General features: G+C 43.2%; 3 protein-coding genes across 4 annotated transcripts in view; 1 reads left to right on the forward strand and 2 right to left on the reverse strand.

Moving 5' to 3' along the window:
* Nucleotides 1-423, reverse strand: part of Paaf1 (proteasomal ATPase associated factor 1) — a 38,460-nt gene extending 38,037 nt beyond the window's left edge. Inside the window, exon 1 of the mRNA XM_042688103.1 lies at nucleotides 284-423. Coding sequence (XP_042544037.1) covers nucleotides 284-339 — 56 coding nt within the window. The 5' untranslated portion in view covers nucleotides 340-423. The remainder of the gene's footprint in view (nucleotides 1-283) is intronic.
* LOC122114873 (cytochrome c oxidase assembly factor 4 homolog, mitochondrial) lies at nucleotides 104-3,069 on the forward strand. The gene is made up of 2 exons (XM_042688138.1): nucleotides 104-208; nucleotides 2,379-3,069. The coding sequence occupies exon 2, from the start codon at nucleotides 2,389-2,391 to the stop codon at nucleotides 2,650-2,652; it is 264 nt and encodes an 87-aa protein (XP_042544072.1). The 5' UTR covers nucleotides 104-208; nucleotides 2,379-2,388; the 3' UTR covers nucleotides 2,653-3,069.
* Nucleotides 3,070-11,857: 8,788 nt separating this feature from the next.
* Mrpl48 (mitochondrial ribosomal protein L48) overlaps nucleotides 11,858-15,437 on the reverse strand; it is a 55,730-nt gene continuing 52,150 nt past the window's right edge. For both annotated transcript variants that reach the window (XM_042688128.1, XM_042688120.1), the window contains exons 7-8: nucleotides 14,166-14,255; nucleotides 11,858-12,165 (exon numbers count right to left, since the gene is read on the reverse strand). In XM_042688128.1, coding sequence (XP_042544062.1) covers nucleotides 12,091-12,165; nucleotides 14,166-14,255 — 165 coding nt within the window. In that variant the 3' untranslated portion in view covers nucleotides 11,858-12,090. The remainder of the gene's footprint in view (nucleotides 12,166-14,165; nucleotides 14,256-15,437) is intronic.

The following is a 15,437-nucleotide window of genomic DNA, read 5'->3' on the forward strand; positions in this document are numbered from 1 at the left end:
AAGTGGCTCCCTCGAAAAGACGCGAGAGGACCGAAGGCGGGATCTATACCGAGATCACCAATGAAATCGCGGAGTGGGTTCCCTGCCCTTCCTCCCGCACGCTCCCCCAAACGGGCTGGCTCCCGGGGAGGACTGTCCCCTAAACTGCCCGCCAAACCCGCGCAGCTACAGCAGAGCGCGCGTCTGAGGCCTTTTCTATACCGGTTAGGTGAGCATCACGCACGGCGTCCCTGCGTGGGGAGGGCGCCGCGGGGTCGACGCGAGAGCGCTGGCGGCCACTCACGCGCATGCGTCCTCTTCTTTAGGTGGGCTGGGCGCTTCTAGAGCTTGAGCTGCCATGGGTTTTCTGTTTTCCCATCCTTCTCAAGCCTTCCTAGCCCTGGCTGGCCTCCACCATTCACCTGCCAACCACCTAACCTGCCCTTATCTATCTCTCAGCTCTGATCTGCTTGTTACTCCAGGGAGACTGCGGGAGTATTAACCGAGTCTCTTTTTAAAGCAGTGAATGTTCACCCTGTCAGCCCTCACTTTAATTCTGCGAGTTAAACATTATCAGTGAAAACATTTAAAAGGTTAGATGCTAGCATTCGAATCTGGATCTCTTAGCCCTCTTCCACTGTTAGTGTTCTTAAGAGATTTCCTCCTGGCCTTTAAAGATCTGAGTGTGCTTAGGAAGAGTAAACTTGTACAGTAATAGAAACTGTAATTTCCTATATTCTTGGCTTTCTCCTTATACAAACATCATCCAGGGCTGGGAATGTGGCTCAGTGGTAGAGTGCTTGGGTAGCATGCATGATTCCTCAGTGCCACATAAACAGAAAAAGCCAGAAGTGGTGCTGTGGCTCAAGTGGTAGAGTGCTAGCCTCTAACACCGAGAGGCTCAGGGACAAAGCCCAGGCCTTGAGTTCAAGCCCCAGGCCTTGAGTTCAAGCCCCAGAATTGGGGGGGGGGGGGGGGGGGGAGGGGAGGAGGAGGGGAATCATCAATCATCCCTACTTTCATAAAAAGATGACTAAGTGACTCCTAAAGGCATCTAATGATGCAATAACAAAGCTATAGATATCCAATTAATTCATGTCTATTTCAAAGCCACCTCCCCAAATAATTCTGCCTGCAAAGCAAATGAGTTTTGTGTAGAGATAAAAAGTGATTAAATTCTTCTTGTGGGAAGTGGTGCTATAGCTCAAGTGGTAGAGCCCTAGCCTTGAGCTGAAGAACTGAGGGGCAGCACCCAGGCCCAGAGTTCAGGCCCCACAACAGACAAAAAAAATTTTTTTTAATTAAATAAATAAAAAATAAAGGGCTGGGAAGGTGGCTCAGTGGTAGAGTGCTTGCTTTGCATGCATGAGGCCCTGGGTTCGATTCCTCAGCACCACATAAGCAGAAGAAAAAAAAGAGCCAGAAGTGGCACTGTGGCTCAAGTGATAGAATGCTAGCCTTGAGCTGAAGAGCTGAGGGACAGTGCCCAGGCCCAGAGTTCAAGCCCCACAACCAACAAAAAGAAAAAAAGAAAACCTTTTTTAAAAAATAAAATAAAAAATAAATTCCTCTTGTGAACTCCTCAGTATGACCTGCAGAGCCCTGCTATTGTCACTTAGTCTTTTTGCCAACTTTCATTTCTTGTTCTCACATTTTCTCCAGTCACTGAAATGTTTATGTTTTGTTGTGCTGGGGAAGGGGGGGGGGGGCGATGTCTAATCCAGAGGGCTTAGAGAGCACTACCAATCAGCTACATCCTCAGCCCAATCACTGAATGTGTGTGTGTGTGTGTGTGTGTGTGTGTGTGTGTGTGTGTGTGTGTGTGTGTGTGTGTGTGTGTGTGTGTGTGTGTGTGTGTGTGTGTGTGTGTGTGTGTGTGTGTGTGTGTGTGTGTGTGTGTGTGTGTGTGTACTGGGGCTTGAACACAGGGCCTGGGTGCTGTACCTGAGCTTATGATAGAGTCATGCTATATCACTTGAGCCACGACCCCACTTTTTATTTTTTGGTGGTTAATTGGAGATAAAAGTCTTACAGACTCTCGTACCAGAGTTGGCTGGCTTCAAATGGTAATGCTCAGATCTCAGCCTTCTGAGTAGGTAAGATGACAGGTGTGAGCTATGAATGCCTGGTTTGTTGAGCTTTTTGAGTAGATGTAAGCACTCTCACATAGTTTCAGTTCAAACTATTATCTCTCTGCCAGGCCTAGTGCTGAGGTACCGAGATAAACTGTATTTGTCATCAAAAAAACAAACAAAAAAAAAAACCCTTAGTTTTCCAAGGGACACAGACATATAAGCAGGCTTTAACAGTGCAATCTAGTCAGTGGTATTTGTAATACAAGAATCCTAATATAATTATATCTGTACTTTGACCTTGTCTGCTGTATTGGTATTCTGTAGACTACCCAGGATGTCAACTTCTGTCCCTAAAGGCCACAACTGGGCCCGACAGGTGAAGAAGGAGGAGGAGGAGGAAGACCCTCTAGACCAGCTGATTTCTCGCTCTGGCTGTGCTGCTTCTCACTTTGCAGTGCAAGAGTGCATGGCTCAACACCAGGACTGGAGGCAGTGTCAGCCTCAGGTGCAGGCCTTCAGGGATTGCATGAGCAAGCAGCAGGCAAAGCGGCGGGAAGAACTGCAGAAGAGAAAAGAGCAAACCAGTGCCCAGTGCTGAGACTCCCAGCCACCTGCCCTAAGCATGGCCCTGCATAAACTAGCACCCACAGAGACCTGGAGAGGAAGGAATCCTAAGTGGTGGAAGTGTGGACCTGAAGATGTAAAACCTGGGAATAAATTGAAAGTACCTACACATCAATAAGAAAAGGCACAGAGAAGAGTAAAACATACACTCCAAAAACTCTTAATCTTTGGGACTAAAGTTGAAGGCCAGGTACCATGGATTTGAACATGATTACCAAGAGCTGTTTTATTTTAATGATCACATTTCTTACATCCTTACCCTTCTTGTTCCACCAATATTTGTATGTAAAACAAAATGGGATAAGAGGTACTCCCATCCTACCTCTTAGGTCAGTGTGCCAAATACTGACCTGATTACAGGGAAATTGTCATTTTCGAAGTAAATTCACAAGGTTTCCTCATCAGATCTTCATTTTTTTCATTCACAAGCTCAACAACAGAAAGTGTTTCTGGGGCATGTGTTGGAAACTGATGAGAGGAGCAGTGTGGCATCTGCCTGCCTGTTGCTTACAGTCTATTTCACAGGTGAAAATAAAGTAACACTGGAGCAGTTAACTTATTGTCTAACAACGGCAGGAGCGCCTTTTATTTCATCAGCTATTTTGGATATTTCATTCATCTTAAGGGAAAGAAGCAAACAAGAAACTCTCAGCAAATGGGAACCAGAGTCTGCTGAATGAACAGAACATACAGAGTTGCATTTAAGCGGAAGAAATGGAAGAATATGGCTGCATGATAGAGCACTTGCCTAGCATGCATGAGTCCTGGGATTTGATACCTAATACCACATGAGCACACATATCATTTAAAATCTTTAATCTACTGAACATCAGGTTTAATTACACAATATGCTGTAGTGTCAGTTGCTCACCTTCATATGTCTAACCAGGCAGTGGATTTACTGCCACTGCCCAGTTTCATAAGGTTACATACTGTGCTAGCCCAGAAAAGTATCAAAGTTCAGAAATAGAAGTACAGTTTTACTTTTGTCCACTGTAAAGTAGAAAAACTTTTAAATGAGCTATTTTAGATAGAAATCATCTTAATGCTTATGTAATTAAATGTAATAGGTCATGGAGACAGCAGGGTGATACTAGAACAGATCAGTGAAAGGCCATCCTTAGCAGAAATAATGGCTTCCTATAACAACTTGTGTATAGCCAGGCACTGGTGGCTCCTGCCTGTAATCCTAGCTACTCATGATACTGACATCTGAGGATCCCATTTCAAAGGCAGCCTGGGCAGGAAAGTACATGAGAATCATTTCCAATTAAACACAAAAAGCCAGAAGTGGAGCTGTGCCTCAAGAGGTAGAGTGCTAGCCTTGTGAAAAAAAAAAAAAAAAAAAAAACTCAAGGAGAACACCCAGGCCCTAGGTTAGAGCCCAGGACCAGTACCCACACACAAAATGTGTATGTCTTTATTACTTTCCTCACAAGCCTCAAAACTAGAAAATATAGACCTTCCTCAGAATTGTTGGAAGAATGAGTTGTAAAAATATTGTTATATAAGTAATGAATGAGCTTAGAATCTAAGTCTGCCATCATTATTGTATACTAATGATCATCCTTAGTTATGATGTCTAAACCAGTCCTCCCAACACAGTATTCACAGCTTTTTACACTTTTTACAGAGGTGCTAAAGATGGGACTCAGTCTGTCTTGCTCTAAAGTTTGGCTTGTCCTCTCACAAGCATCCAGTGCACAGCTTAACACATAGTGACCACACTGCTTGTTATTAGTTTGCTTTACAAGAAAAATTAGTATGCCGGGCGCTGGTGGCTCACGCCTGTAATCCTAGCTACTCAGGAGGCTGAGATCTGAGGATCGCGGTTCAAAGCCAGCCCGGGCAGGAGAGACCGTGAGACTCCTATCTCCAATAAACCACCAGAAAACTGGAAGTGGCGCTGTAGCTCAAGTGGTAGAGCGCTCGCCTTGAGCTGAAGAGCTGAGGGACAGCGTCCAGGCCCAGAGTTCAAGCCCCACGACCGAAAAAAAAAAAAAAAAGAAAAATTAGTAAGTGTAAGCAACTCAGATGTAAAGTTTTGTGTTTTTCTTCAGTCTCAGTTCTGCAGCCCGCCATAGAGCTGGGGCTTAAGGTAGTCTATGCCTGAAGGTAGTTTATGCCTGTTCTGATACAATCTAACATCTACCTCTGGTAATTCTGGGTCACCTGGGAAGAGAGTAGGGGGACTTCTTGGCTGGGTGCCCCTCTTGACCAAGCTTAGATCAGACTCATGGTTTAGCTCTTCTGCTGCAAGGTCCTAATACAAAGGTGCACTGTAATATGTTTTACTAGTTAAGTAAGAAGATACTCCTCCCTCCCTAGGTAAAGTTGCCAGACTAGATCTTTGGTCTGCTGACTTTAGAAATTGGAAGAGAACTGGAGCGAGTCCAGACTGAAACTTTATACTTTCCCTTGGTAGGGAATACTGGGGCTCCCTCCTCTGCTTCAGCAAGGGGCTTAATGCTGGCAGAGGAAGTAAGAGGGATTCTTCTTTGGTTAGTAGCTATATTTTAAAGAATTTTCTTTCCCCAGAATGCTTGGGCATTCTGTCTGAATGGTGAGCTGATCCTGTAAGAATGAGCTGAAATGTCTGAGAATGAGTTATTCCAGGGAGAGTGTTAACAGCAACATCATTTTACATTCTGCAAGAAAATTGGACATTTCGAAATCAAATGTATACAAAGAGATCAAAGTACAAATGAAATAAGCACAAGACACATTATCTACCCCTGCCTGCAGTTTTTCCAGCAGATCCAGTTCACCCAATGCATGCTCATAGAGCTTTCCTAATAAGAGTCAAACACCCAGATTTGATTTCTTTCTCTGTGACAAAATCATCTACTTTCAGAATCACAGCTGGTTATTTCACAGGCTTCCAAAGTACAAGCACTCTCACCCAGAGGAAAAGGACTAAAAGAAAAGCTATAGAATCTTCTGGTGTTAGCTAGGAAAACTGCATGTTTGACCTAGGCATTCTGTCCTTCTGGGAAGTTATTGAACTACATAACAATCAATTCCTAAAAGTTCCAGTAAAGTGCACTGAGCTGAGAACTGAGTGGCTTGGCACAATCCATGGGTGTGCCACTCACTGGCTGAGTGGATGACCTTGGGTAGGTACATTTCCTTCTCCAGAGAGATGATTCCATAGATTGTGTATTGACAGAGCCACCAGTAAAACCTAGCTATTCTGACTTTCAATCCAATGACTGTCGCTCTTTTCTCTCCTGCCTATCCCTCATGCTTTCACAGTCCCTATTAGGAATTCTTTAACCCCATCTAGACATTCAAAACTAAAATGATAAAGAACCGAACTACCAAAACATGTAACAAAATCAGTGAAGTCAGACCCAAGAAGACATACTGCATATTCTATTTATATGTCATATTAATAGGCAAACCCAACCTATGGCAATATAAATGAGATTAGTCAATGCCTCTGGGGGAGAATGACAAAGAACATGAGAGAACTTTCTGGGGTAACACAAATGTTCTTTATTTGGGAATAAGTGGTAGATGTTGTTGCAAAACAGATCAGTTCAAAATTGACTGAATACACAGTTAAAGTCTGTTTCATTATGTGTAAACCATGCCTTCAATTTAAAATTGTTTTGTTTCCAGTACCAGAGTTGGAACTCAGAGCCTCTTGTCTGCTTGGACTGCTTGCTCACAGCTGGGCACTCTACCAGTTCAGCTATACCTCCAGTCCAACTTTTTTGCTGGTTAACTGGAGATGGGGAGTCTCATTTCTGCTCAGACTGGCTTTGAACCGCAATCCTCCAGTTGTCAGGCTCCTTCCTAAGTAGCTAGGATTATAGATGTGAGCCACTAGTGCCTGTCCTAAAAAAATCTTTCAAAAAAGTATACCATGCCAGATGTAGTGGCTCACACCAGTAATCCTGGCTACTCAGGAAGCTGAGGATCCTGGTTCAAAGAAAGTATGAGACTTTTCTCCAAACACACACACACACACACCTAAACTACAATTGTTGAGAAGGGAATAAAATCTCATAATTACTGAGCCTTTTGCTTTTTCTCCATTTCCTACCTCTAAAAAAGAGATAACCTCATCTTACAAAAAAAAAAAAAAAATGAAGTTCAATGAAGTAAACACACCAGGAAAAAAAAAACACCAGGGGCTTTAAAACTAATACACACAGAAACCCAAGGCCAACCCAGGTTTGTCTGCCTCTTTTTCTTATAATAGTTGTCTCAAGGAGATAAGAGAAAGGTATTTTCAACTTGGAGCACAGATACTTTTGTTCTGTTTAATTCATTTCATTGTTCTGTGATCCTAAGAAAACATTTTTTCCCTGTGCTTTACTCTAGAGAACCAAAGGAAGCTTATAATTGTTGTGTAGCCCTGAGGATCCAGTAAAACTATCTCCTATTTGTTTTGCTAGGATGGGACATTAAGAACAATTTCCATTTCTCAGGTCAGATTAACCATGAGCAACAAAAGTCCTTTGACTCCAGTGGAAGGGTAAATCATCAACTAGGTGAGTGGTAAGAAGGTTCCGAGGAGACAGAATCCAACAGCCTCCTATTTAAGAGATAAGTCTGACTCATCCCTTAGTGATGCAATAGAAAGGGATGGGCTGGCAATCAGGAGATCTGAATCCTGCTGTTGCTCTGCCTGTGAAATGCCCTGTGAAACTGGGCAAATCACAGCTCTATGGGCCCTGATCATGCAGTTGTTAAAGGAAACAATGAGGCTGGCTGTTCCTAAACTCTTTCAGCTCAATATGTTATTAACATGTAAATACACAAGAATATATTTGCCTTTGCATCTTTTATGTCATTATACTTCCCTAGTCTCACTCATTTGTTCTGTTTTTTGTGGTTATTGTTTTTTTTTTATCTTCCCTAGAGGAGACTCAATAACGAGCAGTTCTATAACCAAAACATCAGTTCTCACGGGAAAATTCTGCCTTCACTCCCATTGGGGTTCCTTGTAAGGCTTGACCTGCCGAACCTTCCATTTGAATTCAGAGGAGCATTTTAACGAGGGGTACCTGTCCCCTGTAGTGTTATGCATTAGAAGGAAATTTGAGTTTCCTGTGGTTACCTATGGAGATCAAGGGAACAAATGCAAATAACTGCAGGACTGAAGCTGATGAGCCAGGAAAGTACATGAAGTGGTGAGACTGCTCACAGCTCTCCCAGATCCCCACAGAAGTAAAGGGGAAGAGAATTGTCTTTTAGCTGTGTGATAAGGTGATTTCATCTGTCCTAATTTCAGTTTCTTACCTGTAAGATCAGGATAATACAAATAACCTGAAAGAGAATTTCTAAATAGGAAGAGACCAATAAATGTGAGCTTCAGATACACACACACACATACTCACATATTCTCATATAGACAGACATTCACAGGCACATACACAATATCCCGAGACCCCCAGCACAAGTGCTGGTTCCACAAATGATAGCTATTCTGCATAAATGCATGAATGCTTAGAAAGGGGAAAATATAAGGGGCCACCTAACTAGAGGTTCTTAAAGAGGTATCCTGGATTAGCAGCACAAGTATCACTTGGGAACTTGTAAGAAACAAAGTCTAGACCCTTACACCATGCACCTGAAATTTTAAAAGCTAGGACAGGGGCCTGTGCTGAAAAATACTCGTCCTGGGGCTAGGAAGGTGGCTCAGTGGTAGAGCGCTTGCCTTGCATGCATGAGACCCTGGTTCGATTCCTCAACATCACATAAGCAAAAAGAAAAAAGCCAGAAGTGGTGCTGTGGCTCAAGTGTAGAGTGCTAGCCTTGAGCTGAAGAGCTGAGGGACAGCGCCCAGGCCCAGAGTTCAGGGCCACGAACGGACCCCCTCCCCCCCAAAATAAAAAAAATACCTCATCCTGGTGATTTTCATGTTCCCTAGAAGTTTTGAGATTCAATGACTTAGATAAGTCTTTGACAACTATTTCTACAAAGGGCCAAATAGTGAGTGTTTTAACTTTGTGTACTCTGTTGTAACTACTCAACCATGTCATTATAGCATTAAAGCAGTCATAGACAACATTGAGTGAATGAGCAGAGGTCTGTTCCAATAAACCTTTATTTATAAAGACAGAAGGTCTTGTGACTGTACTATATAACTAATATTCATTTCAAAATACCTGATTTTGTGACATATTTTACCTCAATAAATCATTAAAACAGAACCAAACAACAACAAAAGTCAGTGGGTTAGGATTTGCTTTTTTTTTTTTTTTTTGGTTGGTCCTGGGGCTTGAACTCTGGGCCTGGGCGCTGTCCCTCAGCTCTTCAGCTCAAGGCTAGCACTCTACCACTTAAGCCACAGTGCCACTTCCGGTTTTCCAGTGGTTTATTGGAGATAAAGAGACTCACGGAGTTTCCTGCTCAAGCTGGCTTTGAACCTCAATCCTCAGTTCTCAACCTCCTGAATAGCTAGGATTACAGGTGTGAGCCACCAGCACATGGTGGTTTAGGATTTGCTTTATAGGCAGTCATTTGCTGACTCCTACCCAAGATCTACTTTCCCTTACTTCAGCTTGTTCCAGGAAAACTTAATTAGCAGGTATAAACCTTTACCTGAATACTTTTGTCGTTACTAACTTACAAAGCAATTTATTTTACTTATGGACATACCACAATTCCATCTGGAGTTTTATTTTTTGTTTGTTTTTGTCCGTGGTGGGTCTTGAACTCTGGGCCTGGGCGCTGACCCTCAGCTCTTTAGCTCAAGGCTAGTGCTCTACCACTTGAGCCACAGTGCTACTTCTGATTTTCTGGTGGTTAGAGATAGAGTCTAGCGGACGACATTCCTGTGGGGACTGGCTTTTGAACAGCTATCCTTAGATCTTAGCCTCCTGAGTAGCTAGGATTACAGGTGTGAGCCCCCTGTGCCCAGTTTTGGAGAGTTTTTTCATATGCAAAATCTCCATCCTTCTCCAAAATCCCAAGTTCTTTAAGCTTTTTATTCAGAGAGTGGTTTTGATAGGGTTTGAGTGTGTTCCCCAAGGGTTCAGGCACTGGAAGCTTGGTCTTCTGTCTAAGAGTGACAGAACCTTAGGAAGTGATGCCTTGCAGGTGATTAGGTCATGGAGGAGGGCTCTGCCATGGAAAGGGATTAAAGTAGTTTCTTGGGACCCTCTAATAGTAGGCTGTAATTGTAAGGTAAATTAAATATACTAGGCTTAATTAAGTAGCTGACAAAGAGAGCACCAAGCGCTATTCAGGCAGGAAAATAAGTTTATTTACCGAACTGCTGCCCCAGCCCTGCATGGTGAAGGGCAGGCTGAGGTCTGACCTGGGTGTACGTAGGAAAGGGGAGGGGAGAAGGTGCGGCCACACTGGATGGGGATGTGACTTCAGGGTCTGGGACTCTCCCCTGGTCCAATGGGAAGGGTGACTGTGGTGACCCAGGATGTGACCTCCAGGTGTGCCAATTACCTAGGTGACACAACTACTGGGCAGAGACTTTTCCAAGAGGAGGGAGGAGCCTGTGTCGCCTTCCCAGGGCAGACCTTACAGTAATAAAAAGAACAAGACTAGGGGTTGGGAAGGTGGCTCAAGTGGTAGAGCGCTAGCCTTTAGCTTAAGAGCTGAGGGACAGCGCCCAGGCCCAGAGTTCAGGCCCCACGACCGGACCCCCCCCCCCAAAAAAAAAAAAAAAAAAAAAAAAAACAAGACTAACCCCTCCTTGTTCTCAGCTTCCTGTCTTTTTTTTTTTTTTTTGGTAGGTCGTGGGGCTTGAACTCGGGGCCTGGGCGCTGTCCCTCAGCTCTTCAGCTCAAGGCTAGTGCTCTACCACTTGAGCCATTGCTCTACTTCTGGTTTTCTGAATGGTTTATTGGAGTTAAGAGTCTCATAGACTTTCCTGCCTGGGCTGGCTTTGAACTGCGATCCTCAGATCTCAGCCTCCTGAGCAACTAGGATTACAGGCGTGAGCCACCAGCTCCCGGCTCCGCTTCCTGTCTTATCACATGATCTCTCCCTCTTTCATAAACCTGAGAGCCCTCACCACAACTGAGCTGTCTCTGGTGCCATGTTCTTTTTTTTTTTTTTTTAATTAATTTTTTTTTGTCAGTCATGGGGCTTGAACTCTGGGCCTGGGCGCTGTCCCTCAGCTCTTCAGCTCAGGGCTAGCCACAGTGTCACTTCCGACTTTTTCTGCTTATGTGGTGCTGAGGAGTCAACTCAGGGTCTCAGGCATGCAAGCATGCAAGGCAAGCACTCTACCACTGACCCACCTTCCCAGCTCTGGTGCCATGTTCTTGAAACTCCAGAATAGTGACATCAATGTACTTCTTTTCTTTATAAAGTACCCAGTTTCCTACTCAGGAGGCTGAGATTTGAGTTGCAGTTTAAAGACAACTTGGGCAGGAAAGTCCATGTGACTCTTATCTCCAATTAAGCACAAAAAAAGCTGGAACGGGAGCTGTGATTCAAGTGGTAGAATGCTAGCCTTAAGCAAAAAAGCTCAAGAGCATCGGGCTGGGAAGGTGGCTCAGTGATAGAGCGCTTGCCTTGCATGCCTGAGGCCCTGGGTTCGATTCCTCAGCACCACATAAGCAGAAAAAAAAAGCCGGAAGTGGTGCTATGGCTCAAGTGGTAGCATGCTAGCCTTGAGCTGACGAGCTGAGGGAGAGCGCCCAGGCCCAGAGTTCAGGCCTCACGACCAGACACCCCCCCCCCAAAAAAAAAAAAAACAAAAAACAAAAAAAGCTCAGGGGCAGTACCTAGGCTTTGAGTTCAAACCCCAGAACTGGCAGGAAAAAATAAAAGAACCCAGTTTCAGTTATTTCATTATAGCAACACAAAATGAACTAATATAGGGAGTTTATTTGTACTATGATCCCTATATCACTATAACACCAGTTTGCTTTAAAAGATGATTTCAAGCCAGGCATAGTGGCACATCCTTGTGAAATACTAGAATTTGGAAAGCCCAGGCAAGAGAATCTCAAAGTTCAAGATTAGTTTGGGTTACAAAGTGAGTTACAAAGGATTATATAGCAAGAAATTATCTCAAGAAGAAAAAAAAAGAGGACTTCACTCTTATCAAAACAGTATGGAAGGGAAGCATGCTTCTATGCTAACACATCAGACAAAAAGAAAAAAGAATCTCTTAGTAGAGTCAAGATGGCCTGACTCTTCTCTTTTCCTCCCTTTCCCCATCTCTCATACACACCAACAGCAGTAGTAACAAATATAGCAGCAGATTTTTATTAGATGGAGGATACTCCAAGTTATTCCAAAGGTAAGTGGTATAATAACTGGCAAGTACTGCCGTGTCACAGAGAGAAAGCATTCCTAGTGTGGAAATGAGTAATTAAGAAATCAACGGGCCAGCCTTTTACTTAACTCGGACCACCTAAGAAGCTCCTCTTCTCCTTGAGACTCAGTACCACTAGTGTTGGATGGAATGAAACATCTGTGGTAGCTAGTTCAGCTTGGCCAACAGTTCTTCAAGTTCTGGCCGAGCTTTGAACCTTCCTTTGAAGTCTTCTTCAGTGTGCTGGAGAGGACAAAAAAGAAAAGTAGTGGGAATTACTACAGAACTTTTAGTTTCTCAAATACATACAGCATCCAAGATGGGCCCATTCTCTGCAGAGAATGATTGAGATTCACTACCATGTTTGAGATTTGTACTAGATATCAGAGCTTCAAAGTTAAATCAGATTTCTCAGGCATGTAAAGAACTATGCTTTTGTTATTGTTGTTTTGTTAAATAGATCTAACCCAAGACCTTGCACATGCTAGGCAGATGCTCCCCCACTGAGCCACATCATCAGACTAAAAGTACTTTTTCTTTTTCTTTGGCTAGTCCTGGGGCTTGAGCTCTCGGACTGGGCTCTGTCCCTGAACTTCTTTTGCCCAAGGCTAGAGCTCTACTATGTGCACCAAAGTGCCACTCCAACTTTTTCCAAGGAGTTTATTGGAGATAAGAGTCTCTTTCCTGCCCTGGCTAGTTTTGAACTGTGATCCTTAGATCTCAGTCTCCTGAGTAAGCTGGATTACAGGCATGAGCTGCTGGCTTCCAGTTAGCACTTTTTTTGGGGGGGGTCCAGTCGTGGGGCCTGAACTCTGGGCCTGGGCGCTGTCCCTCAGCTCTTCAGCTCAAGGCTAGTGCTCTACCACTTGAGCCACAGTGCCACTTCCAGCTTTTTTCTTTTTGCTTATGTGGTGCTGAGGAATCGAATCCAGGGCCTCAGGCATGCAAGGCAAGCGCTCTACCACTGAGCCACCTTTCCAGCCCAGCACTTTTTTTTTAATATAAAAATTATCCCTTTATATTAAGAAATTATATTTATAGGCACTGGAATCTTTTGTCAGCTTGACCAGAACATAACTTCCATGTTCACACATGAAAGTCAACACGCTGACAAGCATGTCCTTAGAACAAAAGGGGATGGGTAAAGTCAGGGTACTGGTCTAACCTGACCTGATGGATTTGTGTCATGCAAATAGACCTGAATAACTAGTATTTAGGCTAACGTTCCTAATGACCTGTTCTGCCAGTTTTTCATGTCCAACCAGATAGCCTTCTGACTAGCATTTTTTTTTTTAAGTACTGGGGCTTGAACTTGTCTGCTTAAGCTTGGTATACAAACACCCAAACCTTGAGTCATAGCTCTAGCTCATGACCAGCACTTTTTTTTTTTGCCCCAGTACCAGGGCTTGATGTCAAAGCCCTGCCCTTTCACTCAGCTATTTATTTATTCATGAATTTATTTTATTCTTTGTTAGTCCTGGGCTTAAACTCAGGGCCTGCACACTGGTTCTTTTTTTTCAAAGTGAGCACTGAGCCACAGCTGCAGTTCTTGCTTTTTTTTTTTTTTTTTTGGTAGTTAATTGGAGATGAGAGTCTCATAAGCTTTCCTATTCTAATTGGCTTCAAGCCTTAGATATCAGCCACTGGTGCCTGGCTTATTTATTTTTGCTCAGCAATGGTGCTCTATTACTTGAGCCATTTCTAGTCCAGCTTTTTTGCTGGTTAACTGAAGACAGAGTCTCTTGGGTTTTTCTGCCCGGGGTGGTTTCAGACTTCAATCTTCAAATCTTAACCTCATGTAGCTACAATTAGGCAAGAGCCGCTGGCACCCAGCTATATGACCCGTATTTTTTACTGGATATATTCAATCAGGTTATAGAGAAACCTCGAAGGTCTAGGAAATGTCTCTTGAAGGAACATTTTGCTGTTTGTGTTCTGATTTATACACTCTATGCAATCTTTAAACATGGTCTTACTGTTACATAACTGCCTGCAAGGAGAGAATCTGAAGTGTCATGGGTTCTGCCTAACAGCAGGACACTGAGATGGAGGTGAGTTCTGTGATACACAAAGCATCACCTTGGGTGCCTCCACAGTGTTGCAATAAAAATCACAGTACCTCCAGACTGCACAATGCTCATTATTATGTGGGCAGAACTAGCTACACTTTGTTGTTTTGAAAACCTGGCAATCCATTCTTTCTCCTCATTTTGAGGGAGGCCTCTTCTCAAACCAGCACTTACCTCCCTCACTGACAATTTGACTCCTTCAGGAAGATTGCTCTGGAGTATTTCCAGGAAAATCTCTGCAAATGTAGCACTCAAACCGCTTATCTGTAAAATAAGTAAAGATGCTCTAGGGAGGGCACTGAAAGATAATTGGGCAGACATGGCCTGGGCTCCAATGTCAAATCCAGTAAGGTGAAGGATTAACTCCATAATTAGTTTCTGAACCTAGCCATCTACCAAGGTGTAGCCATCTACCACTTGAGCCACAGCACCACTTCCAGCTTTTTCCGCTTATGTGGTGTTGAGGAATTGAACCCATGGCCTCATGCATGCAAGGCAAGCACTCTACCACTGAGCCACCTTCCTGGCCCCATGTCCAGGCTAACTTTCTGATGTTACTCAGGTTTATCCAAACAGGCCAGCTGCTGAATGGGATGAGAACTTGGCCTGAGAGTCAGAGGTGAATCAGATGTACAGGAGAAAGGCAATGCAGGGAGCTATGAGGACCACAAGAGAAATATCTACTAATTCAGTCGGAGAAGGTCAAATAAAGTTTCCAGAGATGCTAACATCTGGGCAGAGACTTGAAGAACAACAGGAGAATTCAACAGTAGCATAGAGTTTTCAAGGTGGAGTAAACAAGATTCAGAACAATGTAGATGCATAACAGTATTTGGCAATTTTAATAACAGTGTTATTAGAACTAGTTCCTGACGTGGCCAGAGTGAATGGGATGTAAAGACAAAAAGCAGGAGGAGAACCAAAAAGGCAACTGACAACTACAGAATTCATCTGTGGGCCCTCATAGCAAGTAAGATCTATCTGATAATATTTGAAGACATGAAGATTTCTAAGCACTTTTCATTATTTTAAATTTAGCGCACTTAAGATTTCTCCCTTAACTTTCCACTTACTACCTTGCTGATAGTAAGGTGACAGAACTGTAAATGAAATTCCATATATTTGTATATGTGTAAAATGTCACATTGTACAACTAATATATGTTAATAAAAATAATAAAATTCCATAAAATGAACTGTTATTTGCCCATAAAATTAAGTATTATAGTACAACATCAATATACCTTGGAAACATGAAAACACCCAGATGCAAAAGGCTATACATTCTACACTTACACAGATTATATATAATTATACAAATTCCTTTTAAATGAAATGCCTAGAAGACCTAAATGCATACAAGGTAGAAAATAGAGGAGTGGTTCCAAGAGTGTAGGGAAACTGGGACAAAGGAATAACTTCTAAGGACTACAAGATTTATTTGGGT

Source organism: Dipodomys spectabilis, unplaced genomic scaffold (genome assembly GCF_019054845.1).
Source record: "Dipodomys spectabilis isolate Male_0828 unplaced genomic scaffold, ASM1905484v1 ptg000003l, whole genome shotgun sequence".
NCBI classification, from domain to species: domain Eukaryota; kingdom Metazoa; phylum Chordata; class Mammalia; order Rodentia; family Heteromyidae; genus Dipodomys; species Dipodomys spectabilis.

Excerpts from the sequence above, each read along its gene's own strand:
- LOC122114873 (XM_042688138.1), top strand. The coding sequence starts at position 2,389 with ATGTCAACTTCTGTCCCTAAAGGCCACAACTGGGCCCGACAGGTGAAG.